Source organism: Narcine bancroftii, chromosome 12, assembly GCF_036971445.1.
Source record: "Narcine bancroftii isolate sNarBan1 chromosome 12, sNarBan1.hap1, whole genome shotgun sequence".
NCBI classification, from domain to species: Eukaryota; Metazoa; Chordata; class Chondrichthyes; order Torpediniformes; family Narcinidae; genus Narcine; species Narcine bancroftii.
Window position 1 is genome coordinate 25,273,841 of NC_091480.1, and position 25,360 is coordinate 25,299,200.

A 25,360-nucleotide genomic window follows, 5' to 3' on the forward strand; every position below is an offset into this window, starting at 1 on the left:
TTTTATAAGAGTCAACATCAGTTCACAAAAAACAACAGATAGCAAATCAGAAACAAAGTGAAATGGCCAGCCTGAGCTTTGTTAGAGAGATAAAAGTTGTACAGGTTTTCACAAGACTTTTTGAGGAGAGGGGTGAAAGGAGGATCCTTGAGTGAGATAGGACAGCTGAAGGTGCTTTCTTGAACTGGTCCCATTTGCCTGGCCCATATCTCACTAACCATATCCATGCACCTGTCAAAATGTCTTTAAAAGGTTGTATTTATACCCACCTCCACCACCTGCTCTGGCAAATTGATCCATTTACCCACAAACCACTGTGTTGAAAAATATGTCCCTCAGGTCCTCTTTAAATTTTTCCCCTCTCACCATCAACCTATTCCCTCAAGGTTTACAGTCCTTTACCCTGGAAAAAGACAAACCATTTACCCTTCCATACTCCTCATAACTTTGTATATTTTAATGACATCACCCCTCAGCTTCCTATTATCCAGGGAATACAGTCTCAGCCTATCAAGTCTCACCATTTCACTCAAATCGCAACAACTTGTAACCTGCTGAGCATTTCAGGCATTTGCTTTTTTTTTAAAATTCTAGGGAATACAAATATAGGAATATTGTCACGAAGGATTAAACAAAAGATTGTTTATTCATTTTCCTTCTTAATCCCTCTCTTTCCATAAATAGTTGGTTGTTTTTCCTGACAAATTAAGAGGTTGATTACTACATCTGTGAAAATTCAACTCTAAAGCTTTGCCCCCCCCCCACCCCCCCCGATATGTGTTATTTTTAAACAAAACACATTTTGAGGAGTTAAGTGCAATTTGGAAACTACTTATGTTGTTGGTTCAGTTCAATTTAGGTGATAGCAAAACTCCATTTACACAGGAAGAGGCATCCTCTTTTAAATAAAAATACATATTTTTGTCCTTGGTGTCAGGAGAAAACACAGTTCTGTTTTCTGCTAATCTATTTTAAGTTGGTTGTGGAGATGTCTCAACCTATCTGCTAGAATGCCTCTTCCTTTCTCCATTACAAAACTCATTCATACAGCCAGCCTCTAAAAGCCATTTCTTTTGAAATCCTTTCTCCTTCTTCATGACAATCTGGTCCTATTTCATTCAATGGAAAGAATCTCAGGGCATGGAGATCATATTACAAATGTGTGTGATAATTGGCAATACTGTTCGCTCACCCATGGCCCTGAAGCCTTTCTCCTGTGGGTAAGCTTTTTCCAAAAACTTTCACTTTCATCATTTGTGGAGAAATAATTCTGCTTCATTGCAACTTGTTTTCCTTTGTGTTTAGGCGATAGAGACCAAGAGAATGCAAGTCTGTTCAAAATTCATAAGAGTGTTTGCCCTGTGAGCAGATTACAATAATAAATGAGAGCCCAGTGGGGGAGAGAAAAAGAAAAGGACAATGCTTTTTGTTAATTATTGCAAAAGCCTAAAATCATGATCCCCCCCCCCCCCCCCCAGCAAGGGTTAGATGTCATAACTATACTAAGGATTTGAAGCCTAGATATCAATGTTTGCACAAAAACATGAGGGGAAAAAAAAGCAAAACCACACTTGAAACAGAAAATAAGGGCCTCTACATCTCTTAACCAATCAACTGAACGTTTCCTGTTGTGTATTGCAGATGTTCCCAAGCCATTAGTTTTTTTGCTCAATTTCAAAATGTAATTGTCAGTTTTAGGTGAAATGGCTGATTTGGAAACAATGCCATCCTTGTTCAGTGAAGGCCAAAATTCAAGCATCATCTTTACAAGCTACTTATGTGCCAACAGTTGGGCCTTATTTGATGTTTAAGTCTGACTTGCCATGCACTTGAACTGTATCTTGGTGCATAATTTCATGGTCAGCCATCAACATTGAGAAAAGTGCTTTGTGAACCTGCAAACCTCTCAAAATACAACATGTGACACCAATATGAAATATAAACACTGGCTGTAGAAGCTTGTGATATGCCAACTGGACTGTGCATTTCTTTAACTGCAATGATATATATGCTTCAAAAATACTTCACTGGATGCACCCTCATGCAACCGAAGATAAAGGATGATATAAGAAGGATACATGTTATTTCTTTCATTCATCTCTTGCGCTAATTTAATCTCCATTCATCTTTTAAGCATCCAAGTGTCCATCCTTTTTAAAGCTTGGGGCCTATTATAATGAGTCTCTGTCTCAAACACTCCTCTCATTTTCTCTTTTGTCCTGCATATACATCCATGAAAGCATGTCTTTATTAGTCAAATCAATATATTCAATTTTTCCTGAGATTAGATCTCGATCTAGGCCGAATACCCCTTATCCGAAGATCTCATAAATTAGATCAGCCATGATCGTATTGAATGGCGGAGCAGGCTCGATGGGCCATTTTTGGCCTACTCCTGTTCCTACTTCCTATGTTCCTACGTTTCTATCCGAAAAGATCCAAAAACTAAATTTTTTTAAGCACTGGCATGATGTCACAACTGGAAAAAATTCAACACCTGGCTTGCCCAAGTAGGACTCTGATGCTCTGTTGGCACAAGTTTGATAAAAATAACAAAATTTTTTCTTCTGGCCGGGATGATAGGTCCAAGTTTTCAGCTTCAGCTGCAGCCGGAGTCGGCAAAAGCGATTCCATTCTCAACATCAGGTGCAGTGCCGTCCGCATTGAAGACGTCGCCTCGGGCTCCCAGGCAGGAGCGGGGACCTTAGTCAAGGGACCATAGGGTGGCGGCAGGGAGGTGGTTGGGACTGGAGGAGGTCAGAGAGATGGTCTTCTTTTGTAAGCAGAGATCAAGTTTTTTTTTGGTAAGTACTAAACATTGTATCATGTGAGTTTTCCACTTGTGGCGTTATGCCAGTGGTCAAAAAGTCTGTCGTTTGTTGTTGCTGTTTAACCACTGATACAAGTGTTCAGCTGATGCTACTACGCTGCTTAGTTCCATTGTTCCAAAATTCACAAAAACCGAAAAATGTCTGGTCCCAAGCACTTTGGTTAAGGGGTACTCGACCTGTAACGTAATTCAACAATTATTGTTATCTAATCGATAAAATCTTAATTTAATTGGAGAATATGTTTTAAAATAAGTTAACCTGTGGCACTGGGGAGGGATAGTATATTGCTTGACTTCTATGTGAGCTGCTGGGAAGTCACCTGCAACAGGGTGTGCAAGAAAAGGTGCAAAATAGCCACAGGATATAAAAAAAGTTGTTAATGGCATTGTTAAAATACAATTGCAAGGAGTAGGAAAGTAGTGAGACAATGGAGGGCGCAGGTGGATTGAATTTGTCAAGAGGAATTGAAGACAGCAGGGTAATCCAGTTAAAGCAACAAACACCAATCAAAATCAAATTCTTCTGAAACACCTGTCAGCTTGCATTGATCATCCAAGACTTCAGTGATCAATATTTTTAACCTTAAAAATGACTACAAACCTATTCATGTGGCATTCTTGAAAGTAAATGGTCATGACTCTTAACTTTGATTTAATTACAGATCAAGTGATCTTACCAATTTACAGTGGTGATTTCTGAGATAAAATGAAGCAGTCAATTACTGATTTCAGGGAAAAGTAAACTTCTACTACTTTCACTTCTTTTCTTCGAAGGTCCAAATTGGTGGACCCAAGGAATCAAAATTTGAACCCAAGTATTACTAGAACAGTTTTGTTAAAGAAGTAGCTTGAGGATCAACTGTAAGAAAATTTGGAAGAGAAATCAAGACCCAACCACAGAAAGCGCACTCATCAGGACGCACTATTATTCCAGAAACATACAAAAGACCAAAAAATCTTGGAGGATACCTAATAGGAGGGAAGTTACAAAAAAGTCCAGTGTTGTGGACTCAAACTCAATAAGCACATTTGATCATAATTCAGGAAATAAAAGTGAACAAAACCATTTAAAAATCAGGAAATATGACTGTCTACACCAATCTTGGGAAACCAAACTGCTAAATACTTAAAATGCATATACATTTTGTAAAGAAAATATAATGCCTGTGTTTTAAAACCTGCTTTTTTAAAAAGCATTTTCAATTTTCCAAGTAGGTGAGGAATTCTTATAAAAAAACTGTATTAAAACACATTTAAAAAACCCAGAAATTCACTCATGGCATCTAAAGTTATCATTCTATCCATTTACAACACTTTACCCCTATAAATTGTTTCAGTGTGCTGTTTGATTAGTTTATATGCAGTTAATAGGTCAATTAGCTCCATGACACGAGTCTGTATAGTTTGATCCAGATGCTACCTTTCACCAAATGAGTGACTTCATACCTATACACTTAGTATTTAAACCAAATGGCACAATCTTAACAGAGACACAGGGGATGCAAACTCCTTTCTCTGTCATGGTGTAATAGTCGCTGAATTACGTGAATGTGTCCAATTGTTATAGATGTCATTTATTCTCAAGCTGGCTGCCACAAAGTGAGACAGTTATCATTTAGTGAACGATTCCTTCACTTCCTATTATAAACTCATTAACTCTAGCCTCCAGTGAATCTCCCACTTCCTCCATCAAAACCATGAGCAAAAGCCACCTTTTCTGAACCCCTCAATTACTTTAGCAAGATTCTCTTTTGCCTCAGTGCTCCTTAAAACCTAGAACTCTTACCAATAGCTTTGACCTCTTTCCCTGTCTATTCGGGTTCATTACGCTCCTTTGCAGCTTTTTCAAATGTTAACGAAATGCAAGTTGTTATTGATTCCACAATTATGGTTTTTAGACTGCAAGCATGTAACGGCACAATCAAGGAATTGTGCCACTACATGGGCAGTCTGAAAAGGAATGTGCAGGGATTTTGAGTCAATTCCTGCACCGCGATTTATCCTGCAGGACCCCTACAACTTTTTGGAAGAAGCCCGCAGTGTAAATCGTACTGGAAAAATTTGTTGACGGTCATCCACTCTACTGCACGTCCAACCACCAGGACCGTTGCACTCAGGTTCTTGCAGTATAAAAAGGCAGTCAGTGTGAACAACCACATGGGCAGTAATTAATTTTTTCCCATGATTTTCCCAACATTACAGTCTAAAAACCATAAATGTAAAACCTTTCCCTTGAACTTTGTGCCAAATGCTTCAGTTTTTAATTTGGGCGTACACCAGAATTTTTATTTTCCCTGGGCCAAATTTGCAATCCGGAAACTGAATAGCTCGTGGGTCAATCTTTGTGAAGCAAATCCCCCTCTTCCTTTAACTCATGATGAGCCAAAATGCTTACTGGAGACAAAAGATTGAAACAAAAAGCTATTTTATCTTTACAATATAATAATGTGCAACCATCAAATCAAACATTAACATTGTTGTTTCAGTGCAATTAAATTAAAATAACATACTATTTTTGGTTAAATTATACCTCAGTAGCCCACTCTTCCTTTGTTTTCTTTTCAACATGCAGTTAAAAATAACCAAAGCTCAGTATATGGATCATTTTTAATAAATATTCCGCATCCATTTTTTGGAGTTACACCCATAATAACCTGTTACTAATCACTGAAATGAGTGTAATGTCGGACAAGAACTCCACCCCTCTCCTCTACTGATTTTTTTCCCTTCATTCCCTTAGAAAGAAGACTAATTGAATTTGACATTTCTCTTGAATGAGAAAACTAAACACCTCAGACTAAGTTTTGTGATGTGGCTTTAGATATGTGCCAAATATAAAATAAAATCAATTTATCAACAATAAAGGATTTTAAAAATGTATTAAATACCTATTTAAAAATGTCAAGTAATTACATGCTCTCTTTCGGAACAGAATGCACTTAATGAACCTGGGAGCAAGCAAATGATCTGACACTTAAAAACGTTAATGAGTTTTTTTTCAGAAGTATTTGCATTTTCAAAATAGCTAAAACTTATTTCAAAATAAGTAGACTTCCTAGAACTCAAGAGGCTGAGAGAATAATTAGCTTGCCTGTTACTCTAACCAAGCAACGCCCTCAAAGAGGAAGTCTCGGGAACTTCCTCGCGATTGCAGTGGCATTCAACACACTAAAAGCCGAGTAAAGAGGTGAGTAAAACCAATACAGTTTAAATCTAACAACAAAGTATCAGTTGTTGAACTTTTGTTTTGCGGCTTGTAACATCATTTATTTCTATTTGTGTTGCTACAATGCCAAATGCCACTGAAGGATGCTGGAATGATGGCTTCACAGTTCAGAACTCTACATAGAGCTTTGCTGCATATGAGGCCTTCTCACTTTTATAATGATGATTTCAATATTGTCGTATTGAAATTCTTACTTTTCCAACATAGCTACAATAAGTGTACATTAAAACAAATTTTAAAAAATAACAAATACAGAAGATAGATAATGAATATTCAGTTAAAATAGTGATACACACAGGCCTTTGTGATTTCCAAATAGTTAATGATTAGTGTGAGACAGTAGCTCATATAGATGTCGTCAATGGATGGAAGGCCAGAGCCGGTGATGGACTTGATTACATTTGCTACCTTCTGCAGCCTTTGGAGTCTGTCGTTGCCATTTTTCATCATGAGGTACAGAGTTTTTTTTATATATATACGGACATACAGCACTGTCACAGACCAATTCAGCCCTACAAGTCCCTACCATCCAATTTAAACCCCATTATCCTACACCCTGGTATGTTTTTGAAGGGTGGGAGGAAACCGGAGCCCCCAGAGAAAACCCACGCAGACACGATCAGCCATGATCTGTAAAATGGCGGTGCTGGCTCGACAGGCCGAAGGGCCTACTCCAGCTCCTATTGTCTATTGTCTACTGACATACAAACTCCTTACAGTCCGGTCCCAATCGCTGGCACTGTCAAGGCGTTGCACTAACCACTGCACCAGCCATGCCAATGAAAGTCAATGAAGCCATTATGAGGCTGTAAACAAGAATAGAATAGTAAGAATCATCACTCAAACCTTAGGATTACTAAAATCAACAATTGGAAACATCATTAGGAAGAAAGAGCATACTGGCGAGCTCAATAATCAAAAAAGGACTGGTAGGTCAAGGAAGACCTCCACTACTGATGGCAGAAGAATTCTGATCCCAAATGCATGTCCGACAGATCAGAAACACTCTTCAGGAGGTAGGTGTGGATGTGTCAAATGACTACTGTCCATAGAAGACTTCATGAACAGAAATAAAAAGGCTACCTTGTTCCAAACTGTTGATTTTGGTCACCCTAAGGTTTGGGTGATGTTTTTTTACTGTTTTATTTTTGTTTTTCAGCCTCATAATGGCTTATTTGGCTTTCATTGTTACAACTCTGGTCTTCATGTTGAAAAATGGCAACTGCAGTCTTCAAAGGTGATCAAAAGCTTAGAAGCAAGCCTAGCTCTCTTATACCTGCACCAATGAAGCAATTAAACATAACCAAGTACTCACAAACAGCTGTGAAGCCAAATCTTCCAAATGTAATGAAGCTGCAAAATTTGGGGACTATGTATAAAAAGTGCTGTAATTTGTACATGATCAAACCAAAATGTCTACAAATAACCTTGGATAAAACCTGGAATGTGAATTTTAATTACATGTGAATTATTTGATTAAAACTGTGGAGCACAGGGGCAAATAAAAGAAAAAATGTGTCTGTCACAAACATTATGGAGGGCAGTGTACATCATAGTACTTTCACATTACCATCCTCTCCCAGGCTCAATGTTCAGAGTGCCATGCTAATGTTCCCTGAAAATTTGCCACATTCCTGCTGTATATTTCCTTGCATACATCTACTCTTAATTTATGCTCCCAAAGTCGCAATTGTCCCCCACTCCAATTAAATGTTTTCCCAAATTGTCTATTTATTGGCTTTCTTTTCATTCGCTCTGTCAAAATCCTGCAAATTCCTAACTAACAAAACCATAGAAGATTCTTTCATCATTAACAAATCATAGCAACCTGTTACCACTGCCTTCTCAACAACAATTACAAATCGGAAATATGTACGTCATTGAGGCAGCCATACACTATTCTATTCCATTCCCTCACATTTCCGCTAACTCCCCACCCCCTTTCCAGATTCTATACCTCATCAAAACACCAAGAGAAATGTACAGTGGCCAATTAACTCAGCTGCCTGGATGTCTTTGGGATGTGGGAGGACACTAAAGCATCCCACATGGTCACAGAGAGAACATCCACACAGACAGCCGAGGAAGTCGGATTGACTGCAGGTCACTGTAGCTGTGAGGCAACAACTCTGCTAACTTCCACAGTTCGCTGTCCCAAGTGCTGTCAGTGCAGCTCACACTCCATGAACGGATTCAATCACAAGTTTACCCCACAAATGAATGTTGGTCACGTGTTTTGTTACCGGCCACACCAGTAATAACAGTTAATTTAAAAATGCATTTCCAACTCCAGAAAATATGATTAATTTAGAGTACATCCTAATTTTTCTATTCACCATTTTCCTCTCAACACAAAGCAAACCCTCCTGCAGAAGGATACATCATCATAAAATTTCAATTACATGGCGAGTGAAATTAACAAGCAGTATTTTGGCACACAAGGTACATAGTGAAAACGAGGATTCCTTCCAAAAAGAAAAAGCTGAGATGCTTGGGTCAGGATAGTGTGGGAGTCCATTGGAATTTTCATGGAAGAAAAAAATCATATTCTGATTCAGGTACAGGATATCGAGTTGAGCAACATCTCAATCCATTTAGAAGAAAAAGCATTATAACTCAAAAAATTTGGAGTGAAATATTTGTTATGAATACTTCAAACAGTTTAATCTAAATGTCAAATTAAAATCCCTGAAAAGATTATTTTATTCCAAATAATTTGATCCAAATATATTAACGCTAAAAAGGCACCAGAGAAAACAATCTCAATGGTTTCAATAGAAATATCTCACACTGGAACACTTACAGAGCTTTCTTTAGGGAATGCAGTTATAAACATCACTTGGACATACATACCTGTAACAAAACAAGGGAACAATTAGCACATCCCATCATCATGGCGTCACAACCACAAAAATGTCTCTGCAGATTCACAGGCCCAAAAACCTTGGAAGCTAAGTGAAACTAAAAATATGTGATGGTAAATTTCACCACTTAAACAACTATGTAATAATATCTAGGACCAACAAGAACTTTGAGCAAATAGGGAAAAAAATCAGTCATTTAAATCACACCACCTTACCCCGATGACACAAATGATACTTTGAGATGGATAGTTTCCTCTTGTTGGGATGATTAGATCACTAACATTTCTCAATAAACTCCATATCTTGAGAACAGACACACCAAGGCAATCATTAACCTCCCTAAAAAAATCGCTCAATCTACCATTAGTGTGCATCTTGGTACATGTGACAGTAAGGAACTTGATTTAAGGAATGTAGGAATGAGGTGTTGCATTTTGGAAGGACAAATCAAGGTAGGACGTACACAGTTTTTTGGATGGTGCATTTCAAAGACAAGAGTTATGGTCTTCTCCAAAAAACTGGTCTGAATAAAAAGGCCAAATAGCATTTCTCCTTTTTGCAAATTTTATTGTGATCCAACTGGTTCCACACGGCCTTCATTGCAGAAGCCACTGCAATTCAAAGCAATTCATTAAATGCTAAGCTCTCTCTTCTAAGTAATATAAGAAGTAAAGAACTTGGACTCGATTTGGATGGAGCACAAAAAAGATTTATTATGATAGCCTTAGCTGCAGCAAAAAAATCTATTATGTCAACTGGAAATCAGAAGATAGCCTGAGAATACAGCAATGGTACATAGAAATGAATAAATGTGTTCCATTGGAAAAAAATAACATATAATTTAAGAAATAACATCACAGTATTCGAACAAATTTGGGAACCGTACATGGAACACAACAGAGAAGTCCTACCGCGGACCTCCACCCCCTAAAATAACAGAATGAGAAGAAGACGAAACGAACTGACCCAGTATATAAAAGTAGATGACGACATTTTCTTGTTTATTTTCATTGTGTGATGACATTGTTTAATGGGTTTAATGTATCGTATATGTTGAACGTTGAGTGGGTGGGGAGGGAGGGTGAAGGAGGGAGGGAAGGGAGGGGGGGGAAAAGGGGAGAAAATGACACTGTTTATATTCAAGAGGGAAATGTTCATGTTTATTTTGGTCAATATGGTTAATAGTGTGAAAAATTTAATTTTTTTTTTAAATGGTAAGCTCCCTTGCACTTTTAAGACAAGACAACCCCAAACTCATTGTTGTCATCTTAATTTTATCCTCAGTTATTTCTAACAAGGAACAAAAAAAACTTGTACTGTCCTTTAAGGCAATAAGAAAATTATCTAACAATGTTTGGCAAGGCCAGTTTACTACTCAGTTGAACTGTACACAACTGTCTTCTTTGATCATAATAAACTGATGTTTAGTCTCACCATTGATTTCATCAGTTGTGTCCTTTGAACAAATCAGAACTTCCTGTTATATGTCGAACATTCCATGGCACTCATTACTCCAGATAGAGTTAAAATTACCCTGCCTAACATTATCTGAAACTCACTGATTGTATTTTTCTGTTCACTTTGGTGCAAAGATATTAACTCAGTATTTACAGTCAAGAAAATGAAATGCTTCGTCACTGAGATTGCTCCTTGGTTCCAATATGTCTCTGTGGCAGAAATCAAAACATCAGAAGATGTGCTGAATGGCCATTGCTGCCGTACATCCTGTGTACTCCATTTCTTATCTACACTGTCATTGTGGATTTGATTAAATGCATGGTTTTTTCATCTACATCTGTCCACAATATAATGATATTCTCTTTTGCTTGTAACATTTCTGCAACTTATTCTTCAAAATCAATCCAAAATGCCTCTCCTTCTTGCTTGCCCCAAGACAACATCCCTTGCATCTGCCATTAACCCATCATTCAGATACTTGCTGCAACAGGTGGGAGGCAAGTGCATGGGCGAGACTGGAAACAAACATAGACTCTGCTTCACGCCTTGGTCATAAGATCGTCTTAGTTCTTGGCAATAGGGGTTGGTGTATGAAGGAAAAGTGGAGGGAGTTGGATGGACATATTCCCCATGGGAAAGAAGTATCTCGCAGAAGATCTGAGAGAGCCAATTAAAGGAAGGCAAAAGGAAATAGTGTGTCAAGTTCCTTAGATCGAAACCACGCAAGTTATTTTTCTTCATGCAGAGCATGATTAGACTTCGAATAGACAAGGAGGCAGTCCTGAATTACCGAGAATAGTTCAAGAGAAACTGGAGGAGAGAGAGAGCAGAATGCAATTGAACAGTTAGCACCTCTGCTGGTATCCAGAGATCCTCACATGTAAAGTTGCAGGACAAGAGCTGATGAGCAACACAATTTATGCGAACAACAGAAACACATTTCCTATCTAGCTGAGCAACATCTTCTGCCAATTAACCTCGTGGTGAGGTCAATTTTGGGTAAACAAGGAGAGGTATTAGTCCTTGGTCCCTGGTGCATGAATAGCAAGTTGCTCATTGGATTCGGCTCCTAAAAATCAATTCCACTGACCTCAACAAGACAAATCCAATTAGGGAGCAAAAGATTCACATCCTTAACTAAAAAGAAACTTCTCTCCAAATTAGTTGCTCTAAGATTACACTTAAAAACAGAGAGGCCGATATAATGTTTTCATAACCGCACAAGCAAATATTTCCAAAAATGTCCTAATGGTGCAGCGCTCAGCAGTTCAAGTTGCAAACTGTTTTTGCTATCTACAAAAAAAACCAACGAATTTTCTGGATCCATTTCTGGCCCAGTAGCCACGTGAACTCAACTAATTTTAATCCCTCAACCAGAGGCAGCCACACGTTCAGCAGCTAGTGCCAAGAGATTTGCAATACCTTTCCTTAAATTATGACTCATTTATTTCTCCTTTGACAGCTCTAAAGGATTTTGACCTAGGCTTTTTGGTCATTATTATTGATAACTCCATCTGCAGAACAACATCAGATATTGATTAACTCCTAGTTTGAATGTGCTCCATTGAAGTACGGTGAATGTTACATAAATGCAAATTACTGTCCTGATGACAGATTTCAACTATTCTTTCTACCATCTATACTGCTGAGTTATTCCAACAGATTGCTTTGAAGAACAATTATCTATAAATAGCACATCTAACTCCAGTTCAGCTGAAAACAGAACCATAGAACACTCCAGCACAGAAAACAGGCTATTCAGCCCTTCTAATGTGTGCTGACAATTATTCCACTAGTCCCACTGACCTGCTCCCATTCCATAACCCTCCAGATCTCTCCCATCCAATTTATTCTTAAAATTTTAGATTAAGCTCACATTTACCATTTGAGATGGCAGCTCACTCCACACTTTTACCACTTTCTGAAGAAGTTCCCCCTAAACCTTTCCCCTTTCACCCTAAAGACATGTTCTCTCATAATTATCTCCCCCAATCTCAGTGGAAAAAGCCTACTCACATTCATTCTGTCTATATCTCTCGTAATCTTGCAAACCTCTATCAAATCTCCCCTCATTCTTCTCCAAGGAATGAAGTCCTACCTATTTAATCTTTCCCTGTCATTCAACTCTTGAATCTTAGTAAATGTTCTCTGAAGTCTGACAATCTTATTGACTCTTGAATCTTAGTAAATGTTCTCTGAAGTCTGACAATCTTATTGATATCCTTCCTGTAGTTAGGTGACCAGAATTGCACACAATGTCTTAAACAACTTCAACATAACATCCCAATTCCAATACTCAATACTTTGATTTATAAAGACTAAGATGCTAAAAGTTTTCTATATAACTGTCCACCTACGATGCCACCTTCTGGGAACAAGGTATCTGCATTGTCAGATCTCTTTGCTCTTCCACATTCCTCCATGCCCTACCATATACTGTGTATGTCCTACCCTGGTTTGCTCTTTCAAAATGCAAAGCTCACACTTGTCTACATTAAACTTCATCTGCCATTTACTGGCCCATTCTCCCAGTTAGTCCAGCACTGCAAGCTTTGAAAATCTTCCTCACTGTTCACTACACCTGCTATCTTAGTGTCATCACCAAACTTGCTGATCCAATTTACCACATTATCGTCTAGATCACTGATATAGATGACCAACAATGATGGTCCCAACACAGATCATGAGGCCCACCACTAGTCACAGGTCTCCAGTCTGAGAAGAAACCATCTCTGTTTTCTCCCAGACAGCCAATTTTGAATCCAATTTACAACCGCTCCATGGAAAGTTAGTGTCTTAACCTTCTGAACTAACCTCCTGTGTGCGACCTTGTCAAAGGCTTTACTAAAATCCATGTAGACAATATCCACAGCCTTTCCTTCATCTACCTTCTTGGTAACTTCATTGGAAAAACTCCACAAAATTCATTAAACAAGATCTACCATGCACAAAGCCATGCTGACTGTCCTTAATCAGCCCATGGCTGTCCAAATACCTATATATCCTATCTCTTAGAACTCCTTCCAATAATTTACCTACCACTGATGTCAGGCTCACCAGCCTATAATTACCTGGTTTACTTTTGGAGCCTTTTTTAAACAATGGGACAACATAAGTACCCTCCAACCTTCCGGCACCTCACTCGTGACTAAGGACATTTTGAATAAATATGCCAGGGTCCCTGCAATTTCTACACTAGTCTCCCTCAAGTTCCGAGGGAATATCATATCTGGCCTGGGGGATTTTTCTACCTTTATTCACTGTAAGGCAGGAATCACATCCTCCTCCTTAATCACCATATGTTCCATGCACTTCTGTTTGTTTCCCTTCCTTTCTTGTACAATACATCAGTTTCCTCTTCTATTTCCCTCCTGCAAGCTTCCTCATTGCGATTTGAGATATAATCCTGAATGCTTCGTCCTCATTTTAAGTTGTCAGGACCCAGAGATTCTCAGGTGTCAGCAGGGATATTTTATTTCTTCCAGGAAGGTTTCAGTATATCTTGGGAGTCTTTTCCTCTGTCCACCAGGTAATATCCCCTGTCAGAGTGTCTACCTCACAAGTTAGGCATGTAAACAGCCGAGCCTTCTCAATGAATGTAACCAGGGAGTGAATGCTGGGAATGTAAGCCTGGGAGAGGACTCTGGTATTAGTTTGCTTTTCTTTCCATTGAACTTGGAAGTTGTTTTTAAGTAGTATGAAGTGCTTGTTGCGATTGTCCTGGCCTCAGAAACATATAGGACATTCTCTTCCTCAATTGACTAAGGATGATAAAATTCACTACAGTCTTCAATGTCCACATTATTTGAGAGAAAATTGAGATATTTTGGAGCACACTCTTTACAATTGCTGACATGTTCTCATTTCAAGGATAGAAAATAATTACTGTTCTTTTTTTGTAAGTTATGGTTAGGGTAGAGGTTCATAGATATATTGATGGCCAAAGTCAGAGATCTTGCTAACTTGGGTGGGAAAGAATAAAATTGGTCTTTGACTCGGCTCCAATGTGAATGGGCCATCTGCTATACTGGGTGGCATTAGTGATGTCATTGGCTGTGTACATGCGTCATCCTGCGCCTCATCCTGGTGGGAAACAGTCAGTCTGGCCAGATTGTTTGGAGGGAAGGTCAGTGTTTCAGTGTAGTTAGGGCTAGTGTTCTATTTTCAAAAGTTTTTAGTGCAGGTGTTAGTGGAGTATTGATGTGACACATGTAGTGTTCATGTAGTTTTAGTATTAGTGTAGTTATATTTTGAAGGTTTTTAGTGTAGGTAATAGAGTTGTGATACTGATAGCCAACTAGGGGACCAGGAGGTGAGGGAACTCCTCTCGATAAGGAATGAGGAAGAAATCTCCAAACATATAAAGGGTATTGTGAAGGACAGCCCATTATACGATAGGGTCACCTGTAGCACGGGGACCTAGATTTGACACTTGGTCTACCAGATTGTGAAGAAACTAGTCTGTGGGTTTGTCCTTAGTTTGAAGCCCACTGTAGTACATTTTCCCATGGTCTTTTATAAATCGTGGACTTAGGTGCTTTACTCCCTCTACAATTTCACTGCCCTGAGCATATGTAATAAGTCACTTAGGACGACACCACTGGAAGTTGGGCCTCCCTTAGCTCCGCGATACCGGGCATTTAATGTTAAGGGGCGCATGGATCCGGGATTTTATAGTCCAGCCTTCCTGGTATTTCAACACGAGTCGTTCACACGCCAATTTAGCATGCGGCTGATGTGAAAAGGCAGCTTCAGTCTAACTACAGACGCAACATGAAGTTGTTATTTAACTCTCCCTTCCGAATACAGGAAGTGCAATTTGGTGCCGGTGTTACCAATTAAGTTCACGAGCTGCATTTTTTTTAAATTCCGAATTTCTGTACGAACAAACTGGTTGAGGATTGAAGGCCACTGAAATAAGAACAAGTATTTTTGTTATAAAATCATCCGTTTAAAGTGCAGCACTGTCAAATTATTGACGGATTATCGATTAATAATTGAGTAAGTTTACTTACTGTAAAGAAGATGCTTCTAAATTACTTTGAGGCAAAATAAATTAAAGATGGCAAAATCCAATTGAAAAATAAGATTCTTTTCTTAGTTACAAATTCTAACTTCAATCTCTTTTTTAAAAGGCTCAGAGGTTGAAGAGTCTCTTCTTTTTCCACTTCTCTTCACATAAATTCTGCTGATAGTGGAAAGTGGTATCTTGGTCAAGAATCAACAAGTGTTTTTAATGCCAATAGAATTCCACAGAGAAGTGATCTCCGAGTTAAATGATGGCGTGAATGGCAAATAATAAATAGTGGTTGAATATCAGGCAATTGGCAGAAATACAATGTTTGCTTCAATTCATTGAGTTAATTAGCCAAAGTCAATAGGCATGCTCGTTTCTGGAGGATTAAGCATCTCAAGTTTATATACCACTTATTTTTAATGATTTAAATCAAGTTTATGGAAGGTTTAATCAGAGGAATTAATGCTTGTTTTAAACACAGTTATTCATTGCTCCAATCCAGCCCAGGATTAGCTGGGTTCTGCTGGAGAAATAAGTGAAATTCAGTGGGTGTTCAGCAAATTCCAGGAACTGTTGAGAGAGAGGTCAGAGGCCTTACAAGTGGAAGTAAATCAGTTGTTCCAACCCATTGCCAGAGAGGCGCGATTTTGCTGAATCCACGGTCTCTACAATGTCACAATTTAGGGATCACATTCTGAATAAAGATAGAATTTGGAATTTTAGAGAAAGAACAAGGACAAATTAGTGTTAGGGCTACAAAGAAAAAGAGAAACATTGAATTTTGAAATAAAATACAGGAAAGGGGGAAAAAAAATATATTTTTTTAAGTCTGTTAATATATTAGTCTAGATTGCTGTCATATGCATTGTTCTGAGGTAAGTGGAAATCTTCGCTTTGCATCACAAAAAATGTCGCCACTCTTTGACACCATTTTGCTTTTGCCGTGCTTTCTGTGAATTTTAAATCCAAAGCAATTCATGACATCATCAAACTGGGTTTCTACGTGTGTGAATGAGATAGCTTATTCCAAGTTGTTGCATTCCTGGGTCTTGGAGACTGGTAAACACAAAACATGGTGAAAGAAAAGCATGCCACAAGTACCATCCTGCTGCATGTTTAATCAGGATTGAATGTGTAAAACCACTAAGTTCATTGCAATCATTCGTAAAGGGGATGAGCTGTAGTTTTCAAATGTCTGACAGTGAAATGTTGTCGGTCATTCCAGAAACTCAGAAGTTGCAGACCGATTTTGGCTTTTTTTTGCCTTTACATTTCAGGTTTATTTTGCAGGTGCACTGTATATTGTAGAAAATTATCTTTGTTGCCACCTTGTGGACGATTCCTTCAAGTAGAAGTGCAAGTATCAAAGTGATTATCTTGGGTCATACAGGAGATAACATATGCTGGAATTTGAAGCCAAACACAATTTGTTGGAGGAACTTGGTTCCAAGTTCCTGTTGGGAATGGCTCCAAAGATCCTAAAGCAGAAAGAATTGTTACAATCGAGTGGATTGGGGAGAAAAGTTGTAGGATCAACAGTTCAATAAAAATACAATCAGTAAGCCAGTGCTGCTCCATAGATAAGATGAGCTTGGATAATGCATGGGAAGAGATGTGATGAGGACCTAGGTATCAAGGAGCTTGCAGAGAGCTGGTAGGAGAGGTATGGGTAAGCTGGCATTACATATGAACAAATGGATACCAGCTTCTTACACTGTATAGCATTTAGTAGAAGAGCTTTCATAAATAGTCAAACAGTTGAGAACCTGGACATCGCTTTACATGTTGGAAACCTGCACCCTACAATAAATTCATGTTGTGATCTTAATCCCGTTAAAATAAAAATCAAATTTCCTACCATGAAAATCATCAAGTAGCAATCCTAAACTACTCATAACTGCAGGTTAAAAGTTCCAACTACACTACATTTCCAATTATCTGAAACGCTTGCGACCAGACATGTATCTGTAGTTTCCAGATTTCTGTTCTGAAGCCCAGTTTCATCTCCCCACCGCAAAACCTGCCCAGCCACCCAAGGTTCCCGCTTGGATCCCCAACACCTTTATGGAACCTACCCAGGCACCTGGTTCCCACTCAGATCTGCAATACCTCTCCATCGCCGTCGCCAAGGTCCCCACACTGACCCCAGCCCAGTAGCATCAGCATAATACTTTTTTCACTGAGGGTAGGTGGGATACAAACCAAAGGAATGGGATAAGAATGAAAGGGGAAAAGATTACGGGGAACTTCTTCATACAGAGAGCGGTGGGGGTGTGGAAAGAACCTCCAGCTGAGGTGGTGAATGAGGGCTCAATTTTAACATTTAAAAGGAATGTGGACAGGTACATGATGGGAGAGGTATGGAGGGCTATGGACTAGGTGCAGGTCAGTGGGGCTAAGCAAAAATAAAGGTTCAGCACAGATTAGAAGGGCTAAAGAGGCCTTTTTCTGTGCTGTAAAGTTCTATGGTTCTATGAGGTTATCGTCCAACATGGGGGAATCTAAAGTTAATATGCTACAGGCACAAGATCTTTAGGAGCTCATTTTAATGTTGAAGATTATAAACCCCCTCCACCACACCTCTCCTCATCCCCCACCACCATCCTGGGCTTTGACTTGCTGGCAGTCCATTTCCTGAGAAAATCGCTTAAAAAGCATTGTTTCTAACCTATTTTGGTTATACAACCAGAAGGGGTGGCACAATGCTACAGCACTAGCAATCGCGACCAAGGTTCGAATCCCACGCTGTCTCTAAGACGTTCTCCACATGTCTATGTGGGTTTCCTCCCACCATTCGAAACATACCGGGGGTTATGGGTGCGACTGTGCAGCACGGGCTCGTGGGCCAAAATGGCCTGTTACCATGCTGTACGTCTAGGTCCAAAGCATGCAACAAAAGAACAAACCTGTATTTACATAGCAATGATATCGCTAATGTCACAAGCTGCAGCACAAGAAAGTTAACTCATAAAAATTATCAGCTATGATCTCATGAAGCCAAAAAGATGAAGAGGCAGACTATTAACGGAGCAAACTTCAGATCATTATACCTTCCGGTCATTGGACCTATTACAGTCAACAATATGGTTAGTGGAACCATGCATTAGATCGACTGAGATTCTGCGTACTATAGTGGAAAATACCACACAAAAAAATGCATTATTATGGGTAAATATTGAAGGACACTTCCATGATCTTTTGCAAATGGAATCATTTACACTCACCCAGAGGCAGCAGATGGACAACACAGACCTCTGACAATACTGCACATTTTTATTTATGCACAGGTACATCGGCTTAGATGAAGTATCTAACATGGAGCCTGTGGTGATTTTCTGTCCTTCTGATTCTGAAGGCGACTGAGCCATCATTGAGTGAAAAATAGTATCAAAATCAACCTTTTACTTTAGTTACTCAGGGCACCTTTTTGGATAGATTGAAGTCATCTTTAATTATTTTTGTTGCTCTTTATAGGTTGGAGACTGAATCATTTCCTGAACGCTATTTGCAGAATCAAGCTGCATAGGAGACAAATTGGTTGCATCACTGCAGGCATTGTGCACCAATAGGGAAGTGAACCAGTGAGTACAGAGAAGGCATACAACAATGGCTCTACAAGGAACTACCCATAGTGGATCCTTGCTCTCGAATTGCTCCACTTCATCTCCAGCAGACAATGGTGATCACACATTGGACAACAACGTTTTCATCAAGATTATGAATCTACAAAATTTAATTTCAAGAGGAGTTTATGTCTACAGCATGTTTGGACTTGTTGGTCTGCTACTGGGGATCTTTATCCTAGCTACTTATTCAATAAACTTAAAGAAGAAGATCAAATTTGAAAAACTTGACATCTTTATATTCACAGTCACTGTGGCTGATTTCATCCTTATCCTCTTTTCCATCACAGATATAATGAGGCCAAACCCCATGAAAACCTCTGCGCTATCTTGTGCAGCCCTCTCATTTTTCTTCAATGTCCCCTACTTCTACGTGGAATACATTCACGTTGTAGTGTCCTTCTTTCTTGTGTATGGCCACATTGAATTGGCAAGGAGAGCCCTGAATAAACCGCTTGTCACAATCCTGGTTACAATAGGCCTCAGCATCTTTTGGTCAGCTCTTATCACGGCGCTTATTGGGGTCAGTCAAGAGCCATACAAGAAAGTGAACTGCTTCGTCGACCCTCTTGAGGCTCCAACACAGTATGGAATCATCAAGTTCGTCTTTGGATTTATCATGCCAAATCTCATTATTCTGGGTTCCATCCTGCACTTCATGATTCATTCGACATGCATGCAGAATCCGCAAAATCCGCCATCTTGCAGGAGGAATGTCCATTCACACCGACTTTTCTTGGCATTGGTCTCAGTGACTTTTATTTGCCACCTTGTTTACAATGTTCTGCTTCTCCTTCGACAAGAGGCAGTCAATATCTACACCATTCATAAAAATCAGCTGATGGTGATCATTGGAGAGTTGATCGTGTTTGTTGGGAGCTGCCTTTGCCTTGTGGCCATTGTTACTTTTGATGAGAAAATGCAAAATAACGTCAGGAAAATCCTGAGGTGCAATACTAGAACCCAAAATAACAGAGGGGAGCGTGAAAATGAAACTTCTCTGTGCTGATGTCAACATCCAGTGTGCACATTAGCTGCTGTGCGTCATGCATTACAAAGGTAACTGAACTTCAGAAGAAGCTGAAATACTGCCAGGTAATTAAGGATGTCCTGGAAAAGGGGCAAGTACCATAATAAATGCAAATCTTTCTTTTGTCTCTCCACCCAGACAGCAATATATTCTGTAATAATCAACTTGACCAGATCGATGCCAAATTTGGAACAAAAATTTTTAAAAGTTTTGGCAAATTCAAATATATTCTGTCCCAACAGAGAAAAAAAAATCTCAGCCGTAGACAGAAGTGCTAGAGAAACTCAGCAAGTCACACAGCATCTATGGAAAGTAATAGGCAGTCGGCGTTTCAGGCCTGAGCTGCTCTTTGGGTATATTGAAAATTAGGCAGCCACTCAACTATAAAGGTGGAGGGTGGGGGTGAAGGGAAAGGAACACACATTACCGGATGATTTGGGGGGCGGTCATAAGAAAAAGCTGAGAGGTGATGGAGGAGGGGGCAGAGGAGTGAAACAGGTACTTTCAAAAAGAGAAAGGAAGGAAAGGCCTGTGGTGCTTGAGGAAGGGAGTCAGAAGGATAAGGGACAGCAAGAGAATGAGGGAGAGGGTTATCAGTAATTGGAGGTCGATATTGATGCTGCCTGGCTGGAGACTCCCAGAATAGAATACAAGATGTTGTTCCTCCAGTTTACGTGCAGCCTCAACCTGTAATCTCAAATGTACTTTGCAGTGACACAAGGTTTCACCCATTTTCCACTTGCATGGGGAAAGGGGAAGTAATAAAGAGCAAAGTGTACTCCCAATTCCTTTTGAGTTGTCTTAGTCCAACACTGAGTCATGGTGAGGTATATGCTTGCATCCTTCCTTTACCCTACAGGGAATACTAACACTCGGAGTGAGATGGAGATGAAACGTGTTAAAGATGATCCATGGAAGAATGACAAGTCACAAGCACCGAATGTTCACGACATGGGAGTAAGAGACAAGGCAAAACACTGCCTCCCAAAAAGCCTCTTTTGAAGTAAGGAAGAGCAGCTTTTACAAGCAGATTTCCCACTTCAAAACAGATACCGTCTTAAACATCTTGAATTGATCATGCTGTAGAATGTGTGTTAAAAGTTACAAGGTTGCAGATTTCATGGAGTATCAATTCCTAAACCTGGAGGATTGAATTATTTTCTTCTCCCACATGATTCACCAACAAGCTTCAGTCTGCACAATTTGTGCCCCCACTGTGAGTTGGGTGAAATTACATTCTATCCCAACTTCAGTGAAGACCTGCAAATTACAATTTGATGGGCATAAGATTAAGAGGTAAAAGTTGTTAAACAATATTATGAGCAGAAAGCTACAAGACTGCCCATGTTATTTGCTTATTTTGTATTCGAGAGGTAAAGCAATAGCTGTGACCTCAATCAAATGAAGGATGGGATATAATGAGAGCGGCTACTTATCTACTTGTGAAGGAAAAGCATTGAGCTTCAGAAAAGATCTTTGAGCTGAAAAAGAAACATCACAAAAATTTGCCTCCTCCCCAAGAATTCCAGGTCACCAACCTTCATAAAGGACATTCATCAAGCGTGATGGCCTGTGCTACCAAGACCCAGTTCCCAACGACACTCCGACAAAAGAAGAGTGGAGAGATGAACGCAGATGATCACAAACTGCCTCTTTCCTTTATGGGATTTAAAGTTTCTGACAAAGTGGACATTTGGCATGGTTGAGTAAGTAGTTGTGAGATGGACACAGCCTGTTGCGGGCTGCGTGGAAACTGCTGCCTCTGTGGTGAAGGCATTTCCACAGGGCTATTAGGCATGGAACTACTCGGGTTTTGTTTTTCTTCCCAAGCAAGGATGAAGGCAGGCAATTTATTTCAGAGATGTGAATTGTGGACCTTGCTACCCTGTGCTCCCAAACACTGTGGGCTTAACTGTGCTGCTCCAAAAATCTTGGCTCGTAACTGCTGTGGTTTGTAAATGATACTCCAAGTAACTGTGGTGCATTTCCTAAATGACACAGATTGATTGCACCAATGGTGGAGGTTTAGGATAGAATGTCAACCTAGCATTCTGCTTTGGTTCTGGTTTATGTCAGGGTTCTCAGTCATCAGTTCAAAACATTTTAGGTTGTAAGTGAATACAGTGGGCACATTAGCTCGGCCTATATTGCTTAAAAGCCACCAAATTGGAAGTAGATTATTAAATGAAACTACAAAAGGAGATAAATGTAATAAGAATTGCTAGATGAACAATCATCAAGGTCTTTCCATCTTTCCTCTTGCTAGTTTTTTTTTAATTTACATGCAACATTGTTAACAATCACTCATTCTCTACTCAATCCACAATACATTCAAGATTCTTTTATTGTCATGTAATAAAACAGATGTAATATTTGATGTAATATTAAATGAAATTGCTTTTAGTCTGCCCTGAGGCAGATAAAGATTCGTCATCAGCAGAAATTGCCTGGCGCCCCTGACATGCAGAAGCAAATCAGAGTCCCTTCAAATCCGTGGATTTGCTTCCAGTGCTCCCACAGCCACTGCAGCCACACAGATTTCAGTCCAATCCAAGCTCTAGATGCTCTCCCAACATAATCCGCCCTCGGCATCCCAATTCCAATACCTAGTACACCTTCAGCCAGTCTCAAGATGGTCTCCAGCAGTCCGCAGCCGGGTAGGACTTTGATCACAGTTTCCAGCAACCTACGTGAATTCCTTTGTTCGGGTCACCAACAGCCCACCTCCTGTGTGCTCTTCAGCCACAGAGCCTCTCAATGGTCTGTCGCTGTGGTCACCAGGATGGTCTCCTCTGCTTCTCCTTCCCTGTTGCTGGTGCCCTGCACCATTCCTCTGTTTCCAGGAATCTGTTACCCCTCGAGGCCACTGCTGAACACAGACATCGCAGCTTTGGCCAAGACCCCACAGTTGCAGGATTTTGAAATAAACCTCACTGTTGGCTCCTTTAACAGGTCGTTTAAATCCTGTATGGAGCCATTGGTACTTAGACTGCATGGTAGAAGACTACAGAGGAGCATTTTGTCTCCACTCCCAGCTCTCCATGGGTCTGCATCAGCAACTCTTGCATCTCTGTCAATTTTTTTTTTAACCCCAGGAAACCATGGTGGTGAGGAGACTAAACTATATGTTCCTCTTAAGACTTCTTCACTAACCACAAGGTCACGTTACTCTGTCACTTGCCAATGAATTCTCATCAGCAAACCCAATACAGCAATGTTAAACAACATAACATAAAATTTACAGCACGGAAACAGGCCATTAGGCCCTTCTAGTCCGCACCGAACCAAACACCCCTTTCTAGTCCCACCTCCCTGTACAATGCCCATAACCCTCCATCTTCTTCTCATCCATATACCTGTCCAACCTTTTCTTAAATAATACAATTGACTCCGCCGCCACTATTTCTCCCGGAAGCTCATTCCACACGGCTACCACTCTCTGAGTAAAGAAGTTCCCCCTCATGTTACCTCTAAACCTCTGCCCCTTAATTCTTAACTCATGTCCTCTTGTTTTAATCTTTCCTCCTCTTAACGGAAATAGTCTATCCACATCCACTCTGTCTATCCCTTTCATAATCTTAAATACTTCTATCAAATCCCCTCTCAACCTTCTACGCTCCAAAGAATAAAGACCTAATCTGTCCAATCTCTCCCTATACTCTAGATGCTTAAACCCAGGTAACATTCTGGTAAACCTTCTCTGCACTCTCTCCACTCTGTTTATATCCTTCCTATAATTAGGCGACCAGAACTGCACACAGAACTCCAAATTAGGCCGCACCAACGTCTTATACAATCTCAACATCACCTCCCAACTCCTATATTCCATGCAATGATTGATAAAGGCCAGCATACTAAAAGCCTTCTTCACCACCCTATTCACGTGAGTTTCTACCTTCAGGGAACGATGTACCGTTACTCCTAAATCTTTCTGCTCTTCTGTATTCCTCAATGCTCTCCCATTTACCACGTATGTCCTATTCTGATTCTTCTTACCAAAATGAAGCACCTCACACTTACCAGCATTAAATTCCATCTGCCATTTTTCAGCCCACTTTTCTAAGCAGCCCAAATCCCTCTGCAATCCTTGAAAACCTTCTTCATTATCCACTATTCCACCTATCTTAGTATCGTCTGCATATTTACTAATCCAATTCACCACCCCATCATCTAGATCATTAATGTAAATAACGAACAACAATGGGCCCAATACAGATCTTTGAGTTTTTGTTAAAAGAATGGAATTGAAATAAGGGTGTCTAATTAGGAAATAGATATGACGTGCAACTCAATTGACTCAGGAAGGTCACTTGATTTGCAATTATTTACATCAGGGTTGTTAGTGAACTACTTTGTGCAAAATGATTATTTCACTTTTCATATGTAAATTACAGCTTTTCTGAAAATGCTCTTTTAAATGACGAAAAACAACTGCAACTGTACAGAACAGCAAGACAAGTATAATGTATATGTATATTCATTTCCCAGGTTATTTTTATCCTCTGACCAACTGCTGTCCATGTTAACTCCATCTGATATTATTTTGCCTCATATTTTCATCCAACTTCGATTAAATAAAAGCTGCAATTCTGCACAATTATCTTGGTTGAATTAAATAAGATGTCCCAGCATTCCACTAACAGCCATGGAACTAATGACAGCAATAAGAGTCTGCTATTCAAATACACCGGTAGATCATCTATGGTTACCACCTGAGTCAATAGTAGGTGGTCCAATAGTATTTGCACCACCTACTATTGACTCAGAAGACTAAGCGGGTCTCAGGAATGAATTTATATTTATGCCATTAATTGGGAACATAGTTGTTATGAAAGCCAACTAAGCCATGAATCTCAAAGAGTCTAGACCAGGGGTGTCAATCTCAAATTCACGGAGGGCCAAAATTAAAAACTTGGACTAAGTCGAGGGCCGAACTAAATATTTATTGAAAATTTTCAACAACATATGCGTGTTTTCTCTTCTTTCAACATTTGTAATGTTAAACTTTTTCTTATTAAAATAAATGTTTAATAATAGTTTTGGATAAACTCTTTCCAGAAGCATTAACAAATGAGAAATAAAATATTCAATAAATAATATTTCTCTATAGAGGATTTGTCAAATGTTGCTAGTGTGCTGTCGAATAGTAAAATCTGAGGGCTATTGAGAATGTGGGAGAATAACATGATTCCTGAAACAATCAAATGGGTGACTGATTGTGGGCATGAACTCTAGCAGGGTTATTTGCCATGCCCTTTTTCCATTGGTACAGATATCCTTAGATTTACACACTTTTCAAGTTTTATGCCTAA

The 25,360-nt window shown here is 39.5% G+C and overlaps 2 protein-coding genes and 1 long non-coding RNA gene across 7 annotated transcripts in view; 1 reads left to right on the forward strand and 2 right to left on the reverse strand.

Annotated features, from left to right (window-relative positions):
• LOC138747075 (uncharacterized protein C7orf50 homolog) overlaps positions 1-25,360 on the reverse strand; it is a 250,789-nt gene that overhangs the window by 136,230 nt on the left and 89,199 nt on the right. Inside the window, exon 1 of one of the 2 annotated variants that reach the window (XM_069906002.1) lies at positions 8,860-8,906. The exons of the other annotated variant lie outside the window; for it this stretch is intronic. Within the exon in view, the coding sequence (XP_069762103.1) occupies positions 8,860-8,892 (33 nt within the window). The 5' untranslated portion in view covers positions 8,893-8,906. Of the gene's footprint in view, positions 1-8,859; positions 8,907-25,360 lie in introns of those variants that run through there. 2 annotated transcript variants of the gene reach the window in all.
• LOC138747072 (G-protein coupled estrogen receptor 1-like) lies at positions 5,935-23,648 on the forward strand. Of its 4 annotated transcripts, none has more exons than XR_011347292.1 (3): positions 5,935-6,017; positions 18,870-20,113; positions 20,908-23,646. XR_011347292.1 is itself a non-coding variant. In XM_069905991.1 (2 exons), the coding sequence occupies exon 2, from the start codon at positions 19,002-19,004 to the stop codon at positions 20,025-20,027; it is 1,026 nt and encodes a 341-aa protein (XP_069762092.1). In that variant the 5' UTR covers positions 5,935-6,017; positions 18,870-19,001; the 3' UTR covers positions 20,028-23,648. The 4 variants fall into 4 exon arrangements, 1 of the variants encoding a protein (XP_069762092.1); XR_011347293.1 differs by having other exon boundaries at positions 18,870-20,077; XR_011347294.1 differs by lacking the exons at positions 18,870-20,113; positions 20,908-23,646 and adding an exon at positions 7,216-7,513.
• Positions 16,513-25,360, reverse strand: part of LOC138747076 (uncharacterized) — an 81,144-nt gene continuing 72,296 nt past the window's right edge. The window contains exon 3 of the long non-coding RNA XR_011347299.1: positions 16,513-16,873. This is a non-coding gene — a long non-coding RNA (uncharacterized lncRNA). The remainder of the gene's footprint in view (positions 16,874-25,360) is intronic.

What these genes read in the sequence shown, in the direction of transcription:
- LOC138747072 (XM_069905991.1), top strand. Translation starts at nt 19,002, where the DNA reads ATGGCTCTACAAGGAACTACCCATAGTGGATCCTTGCTCTCGAATTGC.